At 38.2% G+C, this 17,303-nt stretch overlaps 1 protein-coding gene across 1 annotated transcript; it reads left to right on the top strand.

Moving 5' to 3' along the window:
* Window positions 1-1,895: 1,895 nt before the first annotated feature.
* LOC114465145 (protein mono-ADP-ribosyltransferase PARP11-like) lies at window positions 1,896-15,340 on the top strand. Its single transcript, XM_028449965.1, has 8 exons — window positions 1,896-2,191; window positions 2,274-2,398; window positions 4,101-4,221; window positions 4,304-4,379; window positions 4,466-4,538; window positions 6,245-6,372; window positions 13,404-13,555; window positions 13,645-15,340. The coding sequence occupies exons 1-8, from the start codon at window positions 2,134-2,136 to the stop codon at window positions 13,950-13,952; spliced, it is 1,041 nt and encodes a 346-aa protein (XP_028305766.1). The 5' UTR covers window positions 1,896-2,133; the 3' UTR covers window positions 13,953-15,340.
* The last annotated feature ends 1,963 nt before the right edge of the window (window positions 15,341-17,303 follow it).

Here is a 17,303-nt window from a genome sequence, read left to right as displayed (position 1 = left end):
CCTGAAGGTGGGACAACATATCGTGCAACAAGACATTGTGATTAAAACGTCACAATAAAACTGTATCATTGAGGGTATGAGTGGTATCACAAAAGGGAGGGGGGGTTCAGATAAATGAAAAAAATCCACATCATTTACTAAACACCAGAATATCATGGTTTGTTTTTATTGTTAATGTTCCTATTGAGTTGAAAAGGTCATCCCCAGATTAAACATGCAAGTAAAATAATTAAAATAAAAGCATATAAAAGTAAAAGCACAGACTCCCTCTTCATCAAAACTAAAGGATCAGGTCCTTGTATACTATGCAGGGCTTGTATGCTCTTCCTGAACATGTTTGTGCATTCCCAATGAAAAGACAAACTGGAATGGTTGGTTAACTGGAGTTTGTCAATTCATAATGGGGCTGAATGTGTCTGTGCCTGCCATTGTGTGTCAGCTGATCCTGGCAAAATATCCCACAATCTAGGGTTGACAGTTGCTTTGCTTGGGCTCAAAGTCAACTCATCAAAAACCAAACTTATGCGCATAAACAACAAGGACAACACCCCAATAATCATGGACCAGAATTCACTAGGAGAAGTAGCCAGATTTACATACCTGAGCAGTATAACCACTGTGGAGGGAGGCACGGAAGAGGATGTCACCGCCAGAATCGGGAAAGCAAAGACAACATTCAACATCTTACATACAATATGGAAAGCAAAAAACCTCTCAAGACCAAACTGGAGGACTGGATGGAGGAGTTTCATCAATGGCTTATGTTCCCAGGGAACTTAAAGGCTTAAAAAAAAACAGATTGTTATAGCTATAGGGAAATAAACGCCGACAGGACGAACAGAACCACCGATGTTATGAATCTAGCATTCCTAGCTACAGCCTGTTACACAGAAAAAAACAGACTTACTGCAGTAATGGATGGGTTAAAATACAGCATCTTTTAGAGCTAATAATAGGACAAATGATGGAATAATGATGGAATTATTTTTGTTGTAGACAAATTTCTATCTTTGGCTACATTGCTCAGATGTTTAAGGTTTCCCAAAGACAGTAGTTTAAGGAGACAATGGGAACTGGCAGTGAAACGGGAAGGTTTTGTGGCAACTGAAAGGTCCGTGCTCTGCAGTTAGCACTTCAACACAGATTACTTTGACAGGACAGGGGAATATGTCTATTTATCTATCTATCTATCATGTCTGATGTTTATTACAAACAAACCCCATGAATTGAGCAATTTATGACAACTTTAATTGTGTAAGCACATCATTTCTCCAGATGTAATGCACTGTAGGAGCGATTGCCGCTGTTCCAAGATGGCCTGTAGACGCACCACTCTAGTGGGCTGCAGCAGTCAGTGCGGTGTATACAAATATTGTATGTCTATGGTTGTGACCCCATTTCTTATATCACAAATTTCTGGTGACCCCCAAGACATTTTTTCTCTAGAATTAGTTACAAATACAGAGCAGCCTTTGTTCGTGCCAGCTCAGATATTTTTATTCTGCATTTTATTTGACCTACAGTAAAAAGTGAGAGAAGTGAAAGTATAGAATACTTTTGTTTAAGATTCTGTGTGGTAAAGAATAACAATTAAATAAGAGGTTATTATTTGTAATTATATATATACACAATCTTAATCAGTAATCAATTTTTTTACCAATTGCTTGACATTTCAGACGACCCCATTTTAATTCCAAAAATAAATAATAAAAATAATCTTTTAATTTATATATATTGAAAAATGTTTTATTTTTTAAGTTAATAATAACACAAATGTACTACCCATAATATGGCACAAATACAAAAAAGATGACTTCAATCAAAAGAAAAAAAGTGTTCAAATGTAATTATTTGGGTCTCAAATATATTTTTTTTCTTTTATCTTTTATTTTTTTTGCATTATATCACTTTTTCTTCGATTGAAAGTATCTATATTTTTTATATTGAAAAAAAAAATGTTTTATTATCTGTAAACGCTAAAAAAGGGGCGGAGCTACGTCACACATGACGTAGCGACGTTTTCCGTGCGTAAAAACCCGGAAATTAAAGTAAACATTGGTCGATGAGGAAGATGTATTTAATCATTTTGCCTCCACAAGCACAGAGCCAGTCTGTGATTATTTTTGATGATTCATGACGACTCAGTCTTTGGATAAACCCACAGTGCCAGTAGCAGACTGGTTTCTAACTGGTACGATAAGCGTTCACAGCGTCGGAAGTGGCACCGGGAAACGGTGTTACAGAAGCTTCACCGGTGAATATGTGTGTTTCAGATTCAGACATGTCTGCCATCAGGTGTTCAGAGGAGGAGTGCACTGACTATGAGGACATGGACACCTCAGAGTCCACCTGGTTCTGGTTCTACCTGGCTGAGTGTGGAGTGTGGCACATGTTTGAGGTAATAATATGGTTATAATAACATGTTTAGACCTTTATGTACATCCACACACCACTTATGTTATCAGTGCTGTGTTCAATCAGGCAACATGGATTACCAGTGGGAAACCATGTGAAACCATAGAGAAGGGAACAGATATCAGATATCTATACACTCACTACAGACATGCCCCCAAAGTGAACACACAAAATGACAGAAAGATACACAAAATGACAAGAAAAATGCACAAAATTATCACAAAGATAACACAAAATGACAACAACAAATATGCATGACAGAATAAAACGTAAATTGGCAACATAAATGCACAATATGACTCCAAAACACATAAAACGACAGAGAAATTACTGAAAAAAAACTCCAAAAAAGATACAAAATGGAAAAATACACAAATTGACGTAAAAATTATGCAAAACAACAACAAAAATACACAATATGACATTGCCCAAACTAAATGAAATTGCACAAAATAACTCCAAAAACACAATTACAGAAAAATACACAGAATGACAACAAATACACGAAATTACAAAAAAGTACACAAAATGACAGCAAAAATATACAAATTGACTCCAAGCAAGACTACAGCAAAATTTGTAAAATAACAAAAAAAAAATACATGACAGAAAAATACATAAATGCACAAAATGACAACAAACCACACAAAATAAAAACATACATTACAGGGTTATATACAAAATACTACAAAATGACTGAAAAATTCATAAAATGACAAAAAAAATACACAAAATGACAACCATAATACACAAAATAACTATGAAAAGATGCTAAACAACATCAAACATTCACAATATGACTCCAAAACACAAAACTGCAAAGAAATTACACAAAATGACTCCAAAAAAGATACAAAATGGGAAAATACACAAAATCACAACACAAATGCACAAAATGATTTCAAAGAAGATACAAAACAACAACAAAATTACTCTAAAACACACAAAACTACAATAAAAACACAACAAAAACAAATGTTACAGGAAATATACACAAAATGACTCCAAACACTCATTAACTGAAAGAAAAGTACACAAAATGTCAATTAAAAAATACATTAAATAACTCCAAAAACCTATATTATGAGAAAATACACAAAAGGACAACATAAATGCACAAAATGATTTAAAAGAAGATACAAAAGAACAAAACAAATTGACTCTAAAACACAATCATGTAAATGTTGTATTACTTTGCAAACTCTTGTAAAAAAAAAACAAGTTATATCAAGTTATAAAATAATAATAAATAATGCATCAATTTTATATAGTGCTTTTTTGGACACTCAAAGTCGCTTTACAGAATTAAGGGATTATTCTTTCGCGCCACAGTTAGTGGTGGTAAGCTACTATTGTAGCCAAAGCTGCCCTGGAGCAGACTAACGGAAGCAAGGCTGCCATAGTGCGCCATCGGCCCCTCCGACCACCACTAACACTCACTCACACACTACATTCATACTTGGCAATATGGTTGAAGTGTCATGCCTAAGCACACAATGACAGATACCACTGGGGTGACTGCCACCCCACTGTGGCATCTGGAATTCTCAGTGGTCTCCCATCCACCTACTAACCAGGCCCAGACCTGCTCAGCTTCAGAGATCTAATGGGATCGGGCAATGAAAGTTGCTGTACTTTAGCTGATAGTTTAAAATGTAATGGATAATTCCCAGTTTGTTTCTCAGGATGATCCCAGTGCCGCCTGCTCTGTGACCAGTGCTCAGATTGAACAGTGCTACAGCAGGAACCAGCATGGGGTGATGGAGTACAACACAGCCAAGTACACATTCCGGCTGGACTTCTCAGGTACATGCTACTTTACTGAAACACCACTTTAAAAAATATAAATATAAAAATCACATTTCCTAATGATAGGATTTGTCCTTAGCTATGCGTCAAACAAACATGGTGACGGGAAAGCAGTGGCCAATCAAACGGTCTCTCCAATCTGCAACAGGTTTCAGGTAGTAAGGACGTTTTGTGTGGACTTTGGTCGAGACTGAAGTCATTTATGCACTCGTTTAATCAATTTCTTTCCATTTTCCTTTAGGTTTATTTGTGATAACCTGGCCCTGCCTGTTCCCTGTCATTGGGAGAGAATCGATACAGACGAGCCCTATCAGGTGAGGATATGTTTATGGAGAGCAGAGGACGGATACTGATGAAATAAAGAGAATAATGACCAATCTGAGTGTTAATACAGGACAGAACAAAGGCTTTCAGTGTATTTTTCTGCTTGTTTTTTTTTCCTCTTTTTTTGTATCTTTGTTCTTGTTTTGTGTGTTTTTTGAGCCATTTTGTGTATTTTTGATATTATTTTGTGCATTTCTTGTAGTTTTGTGTGTTATGTAAGTAATATTGTGGGTCTTTGTTGTCATTTCCTGTGTTTTGGACTTTATTAACCCGGGGTTTCCACTGGATACGTCTCTGCTGCGCCACCGCTCCGACCCAGTTTTGCTCCGCTGTCCGGCGATCCCCACCGGTTGCGTTTTGAGTGCGCCACGGTGCAGTCCGGTTGACGTCACAAGGCCAAGGAGTTCTTGCGATATTTACATAACCGCGCAAGTGACAGGGAAACACTAACACTTTTCAGATATATATGTAAATATTACATTATTTAGTTTCACAGCTTTTTTGTTTTTTACATGTTTTAAGGTATTAAAATATAAAGTTGACCTTTTGTTGTTGTCCTGGCTACATTTTTTAGCTACAGCCAACAGAGAAGAGATAATATGACCTGAAGTGTTTTATTTTGAAAAGTAACCGGAAGTTTTAATGTTTAGTATGTGCTTAACTTCCTGTTTCATTGTATTTACTCTGTGCTGAGTTGTTGCGTCGTGCTCCGGCATCTGGCAGAAATAGAAGTCCTGCGTATCTTTGCCGGAGAGCTCCGGACTGTCGCAGCTGGGACTGAACAGATACGCAGCGCACCAGACCTGGTGAAAATTAACACATTGACTAAAGTTAAAAACTTAAACTTATCAGCTCTGGTGGCGTGGTGGAGACGTAACGCAGTGGACCCGCATCCAGTGGAAAATGGGGGTGTTTCTTGTCATTTTGTGCATTCTTGTTGCCATTTTTTGTGTTTGTAGTTATTTTGTGTGTTTGTGTTGTTTTTGTATCTTGCGAGTCACTGTGTAATTGTATTGTAATTTTCTGCATTCTTGTTGCCATTTTGGTTTTTAGAGTCGGTTTGTGTATCTTTTGGGAGTCATTTTTGTGTTTATGTGGTGTATTTTTCTGTCATTTAGTGTGATTTTTTAGATATATTTTGTTTATGTATTTGCTTTGGGTGATGCTCAAAATTAGATCAAGATATGCATTTTTTTTTTTTTTACTTGGATGGATACGATGCTCATCACACCAGATGTGGCACATCTTGAATATATTCTTGTCATCCTATTTGGTACCTTTGCAAAATTCCCATCCACTACAATGTTAGTGCCATCTAGTGGCAGAAGCCATGTTTGCCTTTTTTCTGATCTTGGGTCTGCTGTCATCATCCAGTTAGACAAATTCAAGCAAAAGCAACATTTTGGGACATGAAACCAATCTGATGACAATGCTGAGAGAGGCTGATCAACATTAGGGGTTATAATTAAAGTCTAATGTTCCATTAGACTGAAAACATCTGAATTCCACATATTTTGATGTGGTCACATGTTATTCAACTTCTGGTTTTCAGGCTTTAATTATTGCATTAAGTCTTCACCACAACTTCCTGGATTATTAGTGTTAATGTTGCAATGTTGCTTATGTTTCCATCAAACAAACTACTGATGATCTTCATTTCTTCTAAATAATTGCTGAGGTTGTTGTTTTTTCACAGCTCATCCAGCTTGGCAGGGACACGCACGAGTTTAAAGAAGTCGCCCGACTCTATGAAAGAACGATGCATAATCCAATCAAATCAATCCAGAGAATCCAGAACATCGACTTGTGGGAGTTCTTCTGCAGGTAGACACTGGGAGGGGAATGGGGATGGATTATTATAATTTTTTTATTTTTTGGAATCTTATTTTTTTTATGTTACTGAAGCTTTAGGTTTAGTGTACAGGATGGAGATCCAATGGATAAATGATTCTCCAAAGCAAAATTTGTCAAGGACCGCAAGGAGAAATGACCAGTCCACTTTGTCAAATGCTTTTTCTGTGTCAAGTGACAAAATGATTGTTTTCTTTCTGTGCCATGTTAATCACATTATTCTATTGGTATTGCCTGTGGAATGTCTATTTTTGATCAATCCTATCTGGTCTTGGTATATTGGATTATTAAGTTGAGGTTTCATTTATTCAGACAAGGTTTTATCTCCCGACATGTTTCGACTTTCAACTGCCAGTCTTCATCACAGGAGTTTTGTTGATCGACTTTGATGGTCCCTTTGAAGTTTCACTTGACTTTCATGTAATAGGTCTTGGTATATAATTGACCGAACTACTCTCTAACCTGGAAGTTTGTGCTTTGGAGACAACTTTTACATCTGTGTTGAGCTAGAATGATAGCTTGAGCAGGGTGACCGCGGGTGATTAAAAAGTCTTAAATAATATTTTACAATTAAAAGGCCTTAAAAAGTATTAAATTGTCTTAAATTCAGATCAGATAGGTCTTAAATGTGCTTTAGTCAAGTCTAAGGCTGCAACAACGAATCGATAAAAATCAAGGATTAAAAGAATTGGCAACGGATTTAATCATCGTTCTGTTGCTTCGTCCGATAGACGCGCAGCCGTTTGCTTCACCTGCAGAGCTTTGTCGATAAAGTTTTGGTTTAAAAATAAAAACCCTCCCCCTGCCGAACGAGTCAACAGAGCAAGTTGGATGCAGAGCGGAGGTGGAGAATGAAATTCGACCAAAGTGGTAAAGGAGCTCAACAGCAGGTAAATTAGTCTTTGTTGAAGATGACGTCAGGCCGTCTACATGGACACCGGTCTTTTCACCCATTCAACCATAGAGAAAAAGCTGTGTGTGAACACCTGGAGCTGTATGACACGGCCTTTATAACTGGGACTAGGAAGGATTTGGCATTAGCCGCTAATCACACCGGCTTTTTTCACTGGTGGTTTATGTTTGTGAGAGGAGAAAAAGGAGCGCAGCTCCTCGCTTCAGCAGGCAGTGAAACTCACCCAGTTAGATGTGTTGCTGGTGGGCGGTGCTTCCAGCTTTTGTATGAAGCGAATGGGGACATTTTTTGATCCTGCGACACATGCGGAACGTTTCGTGCGTCCGGTGCCGCAGAAGACACATACGATGTGAACCCAGCATTAGCCCCTCTGGTAGCTTGCCTGATGCTAATGTGGGTGCGCATGAATGTTTGTGTGGGCGCTTGTGTGATTTTTGCGTGTGCGTGTCTGTGTGCGAGAGATAATTTTTTTATTTAGTTTTATCAGCTTAAAGGTATAGAGGATGATTTTCCCTAAGTTTAGAAAAGAAATGCCCTCTGCACATGCGCAGCATGAGAGAGCGTGCACGAGCCCCATTTCCCTCGTGCACAGCTCTGTTTACAAGTTGGTGTGGACATCGGTCATACAAGCTTACCTACCAAAAGAAGATTTGCACTTTTCCCACTACGTCAGACTCGCCACCGGTAAGTGAAAATCCATTTTCAAAGGACCCGGTGAGCACCAGGCGCGAGCACGTACGACGGCCTTTTGTAAACATGATTGACAATTAGGAGGACCAATAGTCTTGATGATCCACCCGGAAGCTAAACATCGTCTACAATGCCTTTAAGCAGGGTTTAAATGTGCTTTACATATGAACTTAAATTGTACACAATGGTGGTCATAGTTTAAAGATAAAGCTACAAGTTTACATTTTTTGGCCTAGTGTTGGTGAGGACACTGGTCTGTAATGGAGTGAGGCTGGATTAATTGCATTTAGACAAGTTAGAATAAAGTAATCTGCTCAAATTTGTTTGAAGTACTTTTAAGGTACTTGTAGTGTGTGCGTGCGTTTTGCTCTTTAATAATAATAATAATGCATCAATTTTATATAGCGCTTTATCATAGACACTCAAAAATTGCTTTACAGAATTAGGAATTATTCTTTCACGCCACACTAAGTGGTGGTAAGCTACTGTTGTAGCCACAGCTGCCCTGGGGCAGACTGATGGAGGCGAGGCTGCCACCGACCACCACCAACACTCACTCACACATTACATTCATACTAGGCAATGTGGGTGAAGTGCCTTGCCCAAGGACACAATGACAGATACCACTGGGGTGACTGCCACCCCACTGTGGCACCTGGAATTCTCAGCTGTCTCCCATCCAACTACTAACCAGGCCCAGACCTGCTTAACTTCCGAGATCTAACGGGTTCGGGCAATGACATTCTGGTATGGCTCTTTGGCCTACTAACTTGCCTTAACCTATTACTGTAAATAAAACAAGTTAATTGTTGAGTTGTTGTAAATTGTGCTATAATACATACTGTACTAATGCTATACTATATTTCTAATTTCATCAGCAACCATTAAACAATAACAGTCTTCGTGATGACAAACACATGATGTAACCACAGAGAGAAGCAGTGACTGAAATCATCCTCTACATTATTATCACTGACATGAGGCCCATGTCGATGGTTGAAGATGAAGCTTCACTACAAGAAAGAAAAAAATATGAAGAAACTTTAAAGGAAGTGAAGAATGTAGTTAAGACAAACTGTGTCTCACTGCTGATATATGGACACGTGTAGCCAATGAAGACTACCTTAAGATGACCAGACACTATATTCACAACGGGACAAATAAAAAGGCTGAAATTAATTAATCGATTAATTTATTGACCGATTGATCGATTATGAAAATAATTGTTTATTGCAGCTCGAGTCCTGTCACCATGATAATTTGTTGTGAGCGCGGACTGAACGCTCTTCTCATCTCATTTCATCTCGCCTCGTCATTTAGATCACATGACGCAATAAGTCTGCTGCCTCCTTTCTAGCTAAGTTGGCCTTTTTGGTTGCGCCAAATGGGAAAATGACGATTTAATGACTATTTATTTACATTTTCGGAGAATGCCTAATTTTATATGGCATTACACTGTGAAGGTTCTGATAAAAGCACTTGGGCGTTTGGTTTGCTCACAGGTTTCTGTCAATTTTCATTATTGTCCAATCATATTAAATGTTGTGAGAATTGTTACAAAAAATATCATTTAGGACAATGTTGATATTTTTGTTCTCTTTCCACATTTGAAGAATGTTCTTGAACAACTGATTATTTAAATTTTTTCTTTTCGTACATTATTAACTGACATCAATGCCTTTATTTGTAAAATAGTATATTTTCCCTTTGGTCTGTATTTCCATTGCAAGTTTGATCTTAAATTTTCTTTACGGTGGTATTAAAAAGGTCTTAAATATAACTTCTTCCTACCTGTATTCACCCTGTTGATGGTAACATGGGGTTTTTGTCTGATTTAAAGCACGACTAAGTAACTTGCGCTTAGCACTCCCCCTAAAGGTCCCCTTTAGGTTATGTTAGTGTCCCAAGACGGTAGCAACCGATCACTGAAAATATATAATACAACAGTGACACAAAGGTGGCTTTCACACGAATAGTCCCATGTGACCATGTGAACAGTATGAGGAAGAGAGACAAGTAAAATAAATGAATGATGTGGGAGTAATACCGAAGGGAGTGTGGAAATGTGTGTGATGTTTGTTTCTGTGCTGACAAAGTGGCTCTGAAAATGGATAGATAGATAGATGGATTGATGGATATTTGTGTGTGCTGCCTCATGGAGCGCTGGGTTGCGAGTGTGTGTGCATGCCTGTTGCCCCGACGACAGTGTGTGTGATAGCTGTGTGTTGCTGCTGAGCTGTCACTGCATTGAGTTGCTCCGTTCCTCGGAAAAAGGTCTTCTCTGCCTTTTTTTGCTGGCTCCGCCCTGATATAAGTTTGAGAAAAGTGAATTTGTAGAGACAGAGACAGCAGGGGGAGATGAAAGACCCCCCCCAATCACCCCATAAACACTTGTATTTATTTATTAAGGTGAAAAAGTTACTTAGTTCTACTTTAAGTAATAATTTGATGTTCACTGTATTTACATCCTACATAATCTTTATTTTTATTCTCTGTTACTATTCCAAAGAAAAGTGGAGCTTATATTGACCAGAAGTGTTTTAGGAATTCTGCAGCGAACCCATCTGGACCGGGTGCTTTGCCTGTCGACATGCTATCCAATGCATTTTGTAATTTTTGTAAGGTTAGGAGTGAGTCTCAGGTGGTTTTCTGTTCTATGGTTAGCTGTGGTAGGTTTAGGTTATTGTGGAAGGTTTTAATATCTTCAGGGTCACGGTTTAAGATTGATGAGTACAGTTTACATTTAGATAATAATCATGATAAACCTTATTAATGTCCTGAGGTAAGTTTAAAGTTTGACCTGAGTTATTAGCGATTGCTGCTATAAATTAATTTTCTTTGTTGTGTTTGAGCTGGTTTGCCAAGTATTTGCCTGATTTCTTATTGTAGTCAAAGTTTTTGTATCATAATTGCTGCAAAATAAAAAAGAGTTTTTTTTAGACAAGATGTTATCCAGATTAAGTTTTGTATTTTGGAGTTTATTCCAGAGTTGTTCAGTTGGATCGGGTGCGTTTCTGAATTTTTTCTTCAGTCGCATTTTCCTGCTATCTGTTGCTGTTTTTTCTTTTAACAAGCGTATGAAATAATCTATCCTCTGATAACAGCCTTGCCAGTTTTCCAGGGGATGCATTTTTAGAGCGCAAAGTCTATAGCACAGTGATGGTATATTCACATCAGATATGTTTGTTTCTTTAATTTGTGTAACCTTCTTTGGTTATTTCGTTTCAAATGTTTCATGTTTTAAGCTCAACACATAGAGGTTTTGCTTTGCTTCATTTGATAAAAAGGATTTTGAAGCATGTTGTCCACCTCACACCAATGGTAAAGAGGCGTAATTGGTGTGTCCATGATGGTTCATTAAAGAGTTATTGATGCTGGAAGTCTAAATCTGTGAATATCTTGCCAACTTAAAGGATAAGTACACTCCTGCCTTCTGCTGAGCTGCCACTAGGAGGGAAATTTAAAAAAAGCCTTGATTATGGGCGTTACTGGTGTAGCAGTAAGACGCACCCAGATACTTTCAGTAACCTCCCCTCTGTCCCTTGCACACAGAATCAAAACCCATCACTAGCTAACAAGCTAAACATGAGCGAGTCCGACAGTGCGGACACTTTTGCCACAGAGAGGTAATTTGAGGTGGAGGACTTTTCGCCTCCAGAGTCTCTTCCCAACAGTTACAACCACGGTGGTCTGGACCCATACATGTTTGAGCCGTTAGCACAGACAGAAGCCGGTGGTGAGGAGGATGAGGAGGTGGAGATGCAGGAGAGAATGGGTGACATTTTTGAACAGTGTTACGATCCAAATAGTATCCAAATAAACTGGTGACTGACTATTGAATGTGAGGCTGGTGTGGGGAATGGACTCTGGAACTTCTACAATTTGACACTCTTTCAAACACAATTACAGCTTTTTTGAGGGCAGTAAAAATCATATATATATTTTTTGCAACGGCAGCTGCCAACATAGATGGAAGTTGATCACATGAAACGAGGAGCACCAGTAGATTCATTTCATTACCTACCTGTATTCATTTCACCATCTTTGGTTCCTTTATATGTGCATGTTTCAGGTAACATCCTTTTTTATAGTTTATTATTATTATTTATGAATTAATAACGTTTCAGTTCATCAGTAATGTGACTTATGCATTGCTCCTTTTTTGTCCAGGAGTAAAAGTCTGCCCCCTTCTGTGGGTCCACTCTGTGTGGTGAGATTAAAACATGAAGCTCTCATCTTAGTTTCCCTTAAATATCCAAATCTCACACAAACTGAAGATTGAATTTTAAAACAGAAAAACGCTGCTTGTCTGGTTTTTGATTTTTCTGTATTTCTGTTTTGGTTTTAAGAATCGGGGCTTTAAAATTTTATTTTTCGTCATATACTGTATGTTTACACATAGACAAAATTTGTTCTCTGCGTTTGACCCATCCTTTGAGGAGCAGTGGGCAGCCAGGGTGTGGCACCCAGGGAGCAGTTGGGGGTTCAGGGATTTGCTCATTATCCCACAGTGATGGCCAGGGTGAGATTTGAACCGGCGACCCTCCAATTACAAGCCCGCTGTCTTTAACTACTAGGCAAACAAAATAACCACACTTTAATTGTTATTTTGATTTTGTTTAAAAATGGGATAACCAAAGAACAAAGGGTACACAGTAGGGATCGACCAATATGGGTTTTTTATGGCCGATGCCGATACCAATTTTTTTTCCCATCAGCCTTAGCCGATGACTGATACTGATTGTCGATTTTCTTGAGCCGATACTACTTTTGCTCAACTTACATCATAAAATTACACAATGATGATAACAAATGGTACAAGTCTCAATTTTTTAAAAAAGGAACATTTATTGAAATTAACAATGGTGAGGTAGAACGACACCAACTGAAAAATATTTAACAAATAATAAAAACAGGTGATGAGAACAAGAACAAGTAAAAAAATAGACATCTCATGAAATATTATGAAAGAGAACTGTTCGTCCTTGTCCTGGAAATAGCTTTGACAAAAGTTGGCCTGACTGAATATTTATTTTATTAACAGGATTATTCAGTATAAATATACAGTATATAATTATAGTATTAAACACAAAGAAATCATGAATAATTGTCCATTCCAACACAACCCCAGAACATAAATTAGCAGAGGAAAATAACGTGATGCACATTAAGCAACAAACTTCAAGTTTCTGTTCTAAATTGCATCAGCATTAACAAGAAAAGAAAATCTGTGTACTAGTGATCGACCAATTCATCGGCCGATCACTAGTACACAGATTTCCTTTCTGTGTCGTGGTTGTATTTTCTACCAAAGCAGAATGTTTTATTCTTTGGGTTCTCTCCGATCTCGTATTGAAGGATAATTAGTAATCAGTATTTTGTGGCTGTTTTTTTCTGAAAGGAAGAAAACCCAGCTGCGAAAAGTCAAGCGCACTCTGGATATCGAGGAGAGAATGCTCTTCCACGGCACGGGGCACAGCAACATACAGGCTATATGTACGTTCAACTTTGATTGGCGTCTGACAGGAAGTAACGGCGACGCCTTCGGCAAAGGTGGACACTCTTTTACTGCAATGAAGCGTCATTAAATATTTTTTTTTTTTTTTTTTTAAATCTGATACCCATATCTGTCTTTCCTGCAGGGAGCTACTTCGCCAGGGACGCGATATATTCCAGCAACTACTGTCGAACCACAAGGAAACACAACACCACCTTACAGAAACACGGACTCACACCACCAATATTTGCCAACGAGCCGCCCTACAAGACCATGTTCCTAGCCCGAGTGATCATTGGGGAGTTCACGAAGGGCGAGCCCATGTACTGTAGACCCCCCTCCAGCTTCACCAACTTCTTCGACAGCTGCGTCGACAACATTGTCAACCCAAAGATCTACGTCATCTTCGACAGTAATCAGATATACCCCGAGTATCTGATTGAGTTCTACTGACACTCGATGACTCTCCAGTAGGCTTGGGCGATATCCAATTTTTGATACCGTTATACTGCCTCCCTATTTTACTGTGGTATACGGTATTACCGTATATCGTAAAATAATAATAAACACAGTGTGAATAGGAACTGTGGCATCAAATCTAGTCAAGATGTTTTGCCAGAAAAACGAGCATGTTCACTTTTTCCGGCTTTAACAGGGCTCGTTGTGGACTGACGACTTTATCTGCGGTGCTGAAAACCCCCCCGAAGGTGAGCTTGTGGTACGGACTTGCGGGCCACTCGCTACATCTGGGGAAAACGCCCAGCGTAAAGCCAGATTTGAATGGGAACACCCATATTTTAGGGCTGCTCCACCCACAGTGCGTAACAGGGATGAAGGCACACAGCGACTGACTGAAGTACAGGGGGAGAATAGTGCTCAGCCAAAAACAGGGCTTTTTGGACTTACACACATGGGAGAATAGAGCCCTTAAAAATTAAAAAAAAAAATCTGACCCCTTTTTTGCTTTTAGGTGTTAATTACATTAAATATTATATTTGGACAGCTGAATCTTTTTTTTTGAGTTGAAATCAATTTCATTGTAAACACAAAATTGAATGTAGAGTCAAGCCATGCCCCCATGCTACGTGGGTGATTTTGCGCAAAAAATGTTTCTCTGTCAGCGCTGACGATCATAGAAATTGGCTACAAAAGAGCTTTTTTAATCCAATAAGTGAAGCTAAGCCTGAGGTAAAGGTTGTTTATGTTGGAAATCGCAGTAGCACCTGTCCTGCATCTATCCAGTGGACATGAGGAGGGCAAGCCAAGGCGGGCCTCGGCTGTTAAATATGTCTTTTTTATTTGGCTATTTTGACAAATAAAAGGTAAGCACGCATTTTTTCATTTTCTGCGCCGCTGATTCATTAGAGGAGTTATGACCTTATGGGTGTAAAAGTTTGTAAATAATTTTTTCTATTTGTGGCTAAATTAGCAGTGATATTGAGCTGTTCTTATTGCTCAAACGCTGAAGATTTTGACATCTGTCACTCAGTGAGAGACAGATGCTCTAATGGGCGATTGTCCCTGCTTCTTTAATGCTGATTGGTTGTTTGTGTTCACGTGAAATTATTGGCCCATTTAGTTAGCAAAAAAATGTATTCTGTGACTTTTTTGTCTCGCTCTTACTGCTGGAGCAACATGCGGCGTTTGTTCCGGGACTTGATGATTTAAAAATGAAGCACCGAGTATTCCATTATATTCTTAGTTGCATCATTTAAACTTAACAAATTCAGATAAAATGTACGCTTACCGTTTTGAGACTATGTTCTGGGAGTCCCAACTCCACTTGCTTCTTGTGGAGTTCATTCTTACGTTGCCAGCTGTGTGAAAAGGCCCCGACAATATTACGGCACAGTCCGAGTGCACGCTCTGGTTTTTTTTTTTTTTTTTTTTTTTTTTTTTTTTAGAGGTTCTCGTGTGAATGTATTTTATTATTTTGGTAGTGTGCCCCATAAGTCCTTAGAATTTAAAGCATCAACTATGTAGAAACGTACGCTCCCTCAGGACTTGACGTGAAAGACTGCACATTTCCACACCCACTCCGGTTTCTGATCATCAGGATTTTGCCGCTTATTATGACATATTTGGACATACGTACCTTTTGTACACAAGGCCCCATGTCACTCGGTGCTAAACCTGGCTTCTTTCTCCCTCTCTCTCTCTCTCTCGTCACGTGACAGTGCGGACGCGAGAGACTCTCTCACCTCCGCGCTGTCACGTAACAACAACCCATCCAGCACATAAATGCTCCTGGACATAGAATAATGTTTAAGCATTAAAAAAAATATATATATATTTAATATTTAATCAATATCTCCTATATAAGTGCATTGCATTTTTTTTAATGACTGTATTGAAGCTGATACCATTGCTACGGTATTACTGCCCAAGCCTACTCTTCAGTTTGGAAAACGTTCAAAGCAATGCCAGGATGGAGTCGGCTTATGTGGAGCATCGGACGTGCCTTATGTGGGACAGGAAATCACAAACATGAGACATTTAATGTGGTGCTGACTTCCTCTGGTCAGCTTGTCAACGTTTTTGTGTTAAAAAAGCCGAGACACATTTTGTAAACATTCTATGAATATATTTAGAATAAACATTAGTAATTGGTGATGTCCCGATCAAACTTTTTCACTCCCGTTACGATACGGACGTCGTAACCTGGAGTATTGACCAAGACCGATTAGGGCTGGGCGATATGGACCAAAATTCATATCTTGATATTTTTTCTCAAAATGGCAATATACAAAATAAGTTTTGATCATTTTAATTAAAATGAAGTCTGACCAGAAAGACAATGCTGGGTTAAATATGCTGATTCAAAATGCCACGCAGGCTCATTTATTAACAAACAGCTCCACAATAGGTGCCACTTTTTGTTTTTTTCTCTTGTAAGGGACAGCACATGTGAGTGAGTTCTGTAGTATGGCTTGTTTAGGGGAAGGTCTAGGTTAAAGCAGTGACTCCTAAAAGGAGTATTTTAATACAAAATAAGCTGTAAAAAAAAATTGTATATATATTGATACAGGCAATATTGTAATTTTCTATATCACCAAAATAAAAAACTCTATTTGTTGAATCTCGATATATCGCCCAGCCCTAATACCGATATTAATCCAATATGATATCCACACAAATCATGCATAAATGTATTACTTATTTTGTTGTGTGGAAAGTTAGAAATCACAACAATAGTCAGCAACAGTAGGTATGAGAAAGTCTGACCCATTTGTTATTAACCAATGGGTTACATACATTTTAACCTTAAACATATGAATATTCTACTATTAAATTGAATTTTAAAAAAAATTAATAAATCCAATAAAAACAAAAAAAAATGTGTCTTAAATATTCTGCTGATATAATCCGATACTTTTTTTTTTTTTGCTGATATTGGACAAATATCAACACCGGATCGAGTCACTCTTATAACTAATAATAAAATAAATACAAATAACTTTCATTTCCAGTGAAGATTAGTCTTTGCAGTAAACCAGGTCGTGTGAGTTGTTTGAAATGGGAGGGGCTTCTGTTCTCTCTGCTCATGCATTTAATTCTGCTCACACTTAGACTTTCTTTATTGTCATTCACACTTGAACTTTACAGTACAGATAAGAACCAAATTGTGTTGCATCAGCTCGTATTGCAGGATAAAAAACAGCAGCAACACAAGGTACTGTATGGAAACGCTGCTGTTTTTTATCCTCACTCATTCTGTGCCAAGATCCATGGACAACTCTGTCATCCATATATGCAAACATCACTGTTTAGTATTATCAATATTATTATTATTTATTTGTTTTG

Source organism: Gouania willdenowi, chromosome 6, assembly GCF_900634775.1.
Source record: "Gouania willdenowi chromosome 6, fGouWil2.1, whole genome shotgun sequence".
Classification (NCBI taxonomy): Eukaryota; Metazoa; Chordata; class Actinopteri; order Blenniiformes; family Gobiesocidae; genus Gouania; species Gouania willdenowi.
Note: the sequence above shows the minus strand (reverse complement) of the source record. Positions and strands in the feature narration are given on the sequence as shown.

Excerpts from the sequence above, each read along its gene's own strand:
- LOC114465145 (XM_028449965.1), top strand. The coding sequence starts at position 2,134 with ATGACGACTCAGTCTTTGGATAAACCCACAGTGCCAGTAGCAGACTGG. Across the intron at positions 6,373-13,403 it reads TTGTGGGAGTTCTTCTGCAG|GAAGAAAACCCAGCTGCGAA; the intron begins GTAGACACTGGG and ends TTTTTCTGAAAG. Across the intron at positions 13,556-13,644 it reads CGGCGACGCCTTCGGCAAAG|GGAGCTACTTCGCCAGGGAC; the intron begins GTGGACACTCTT and ends TCTTTCCTGCAG.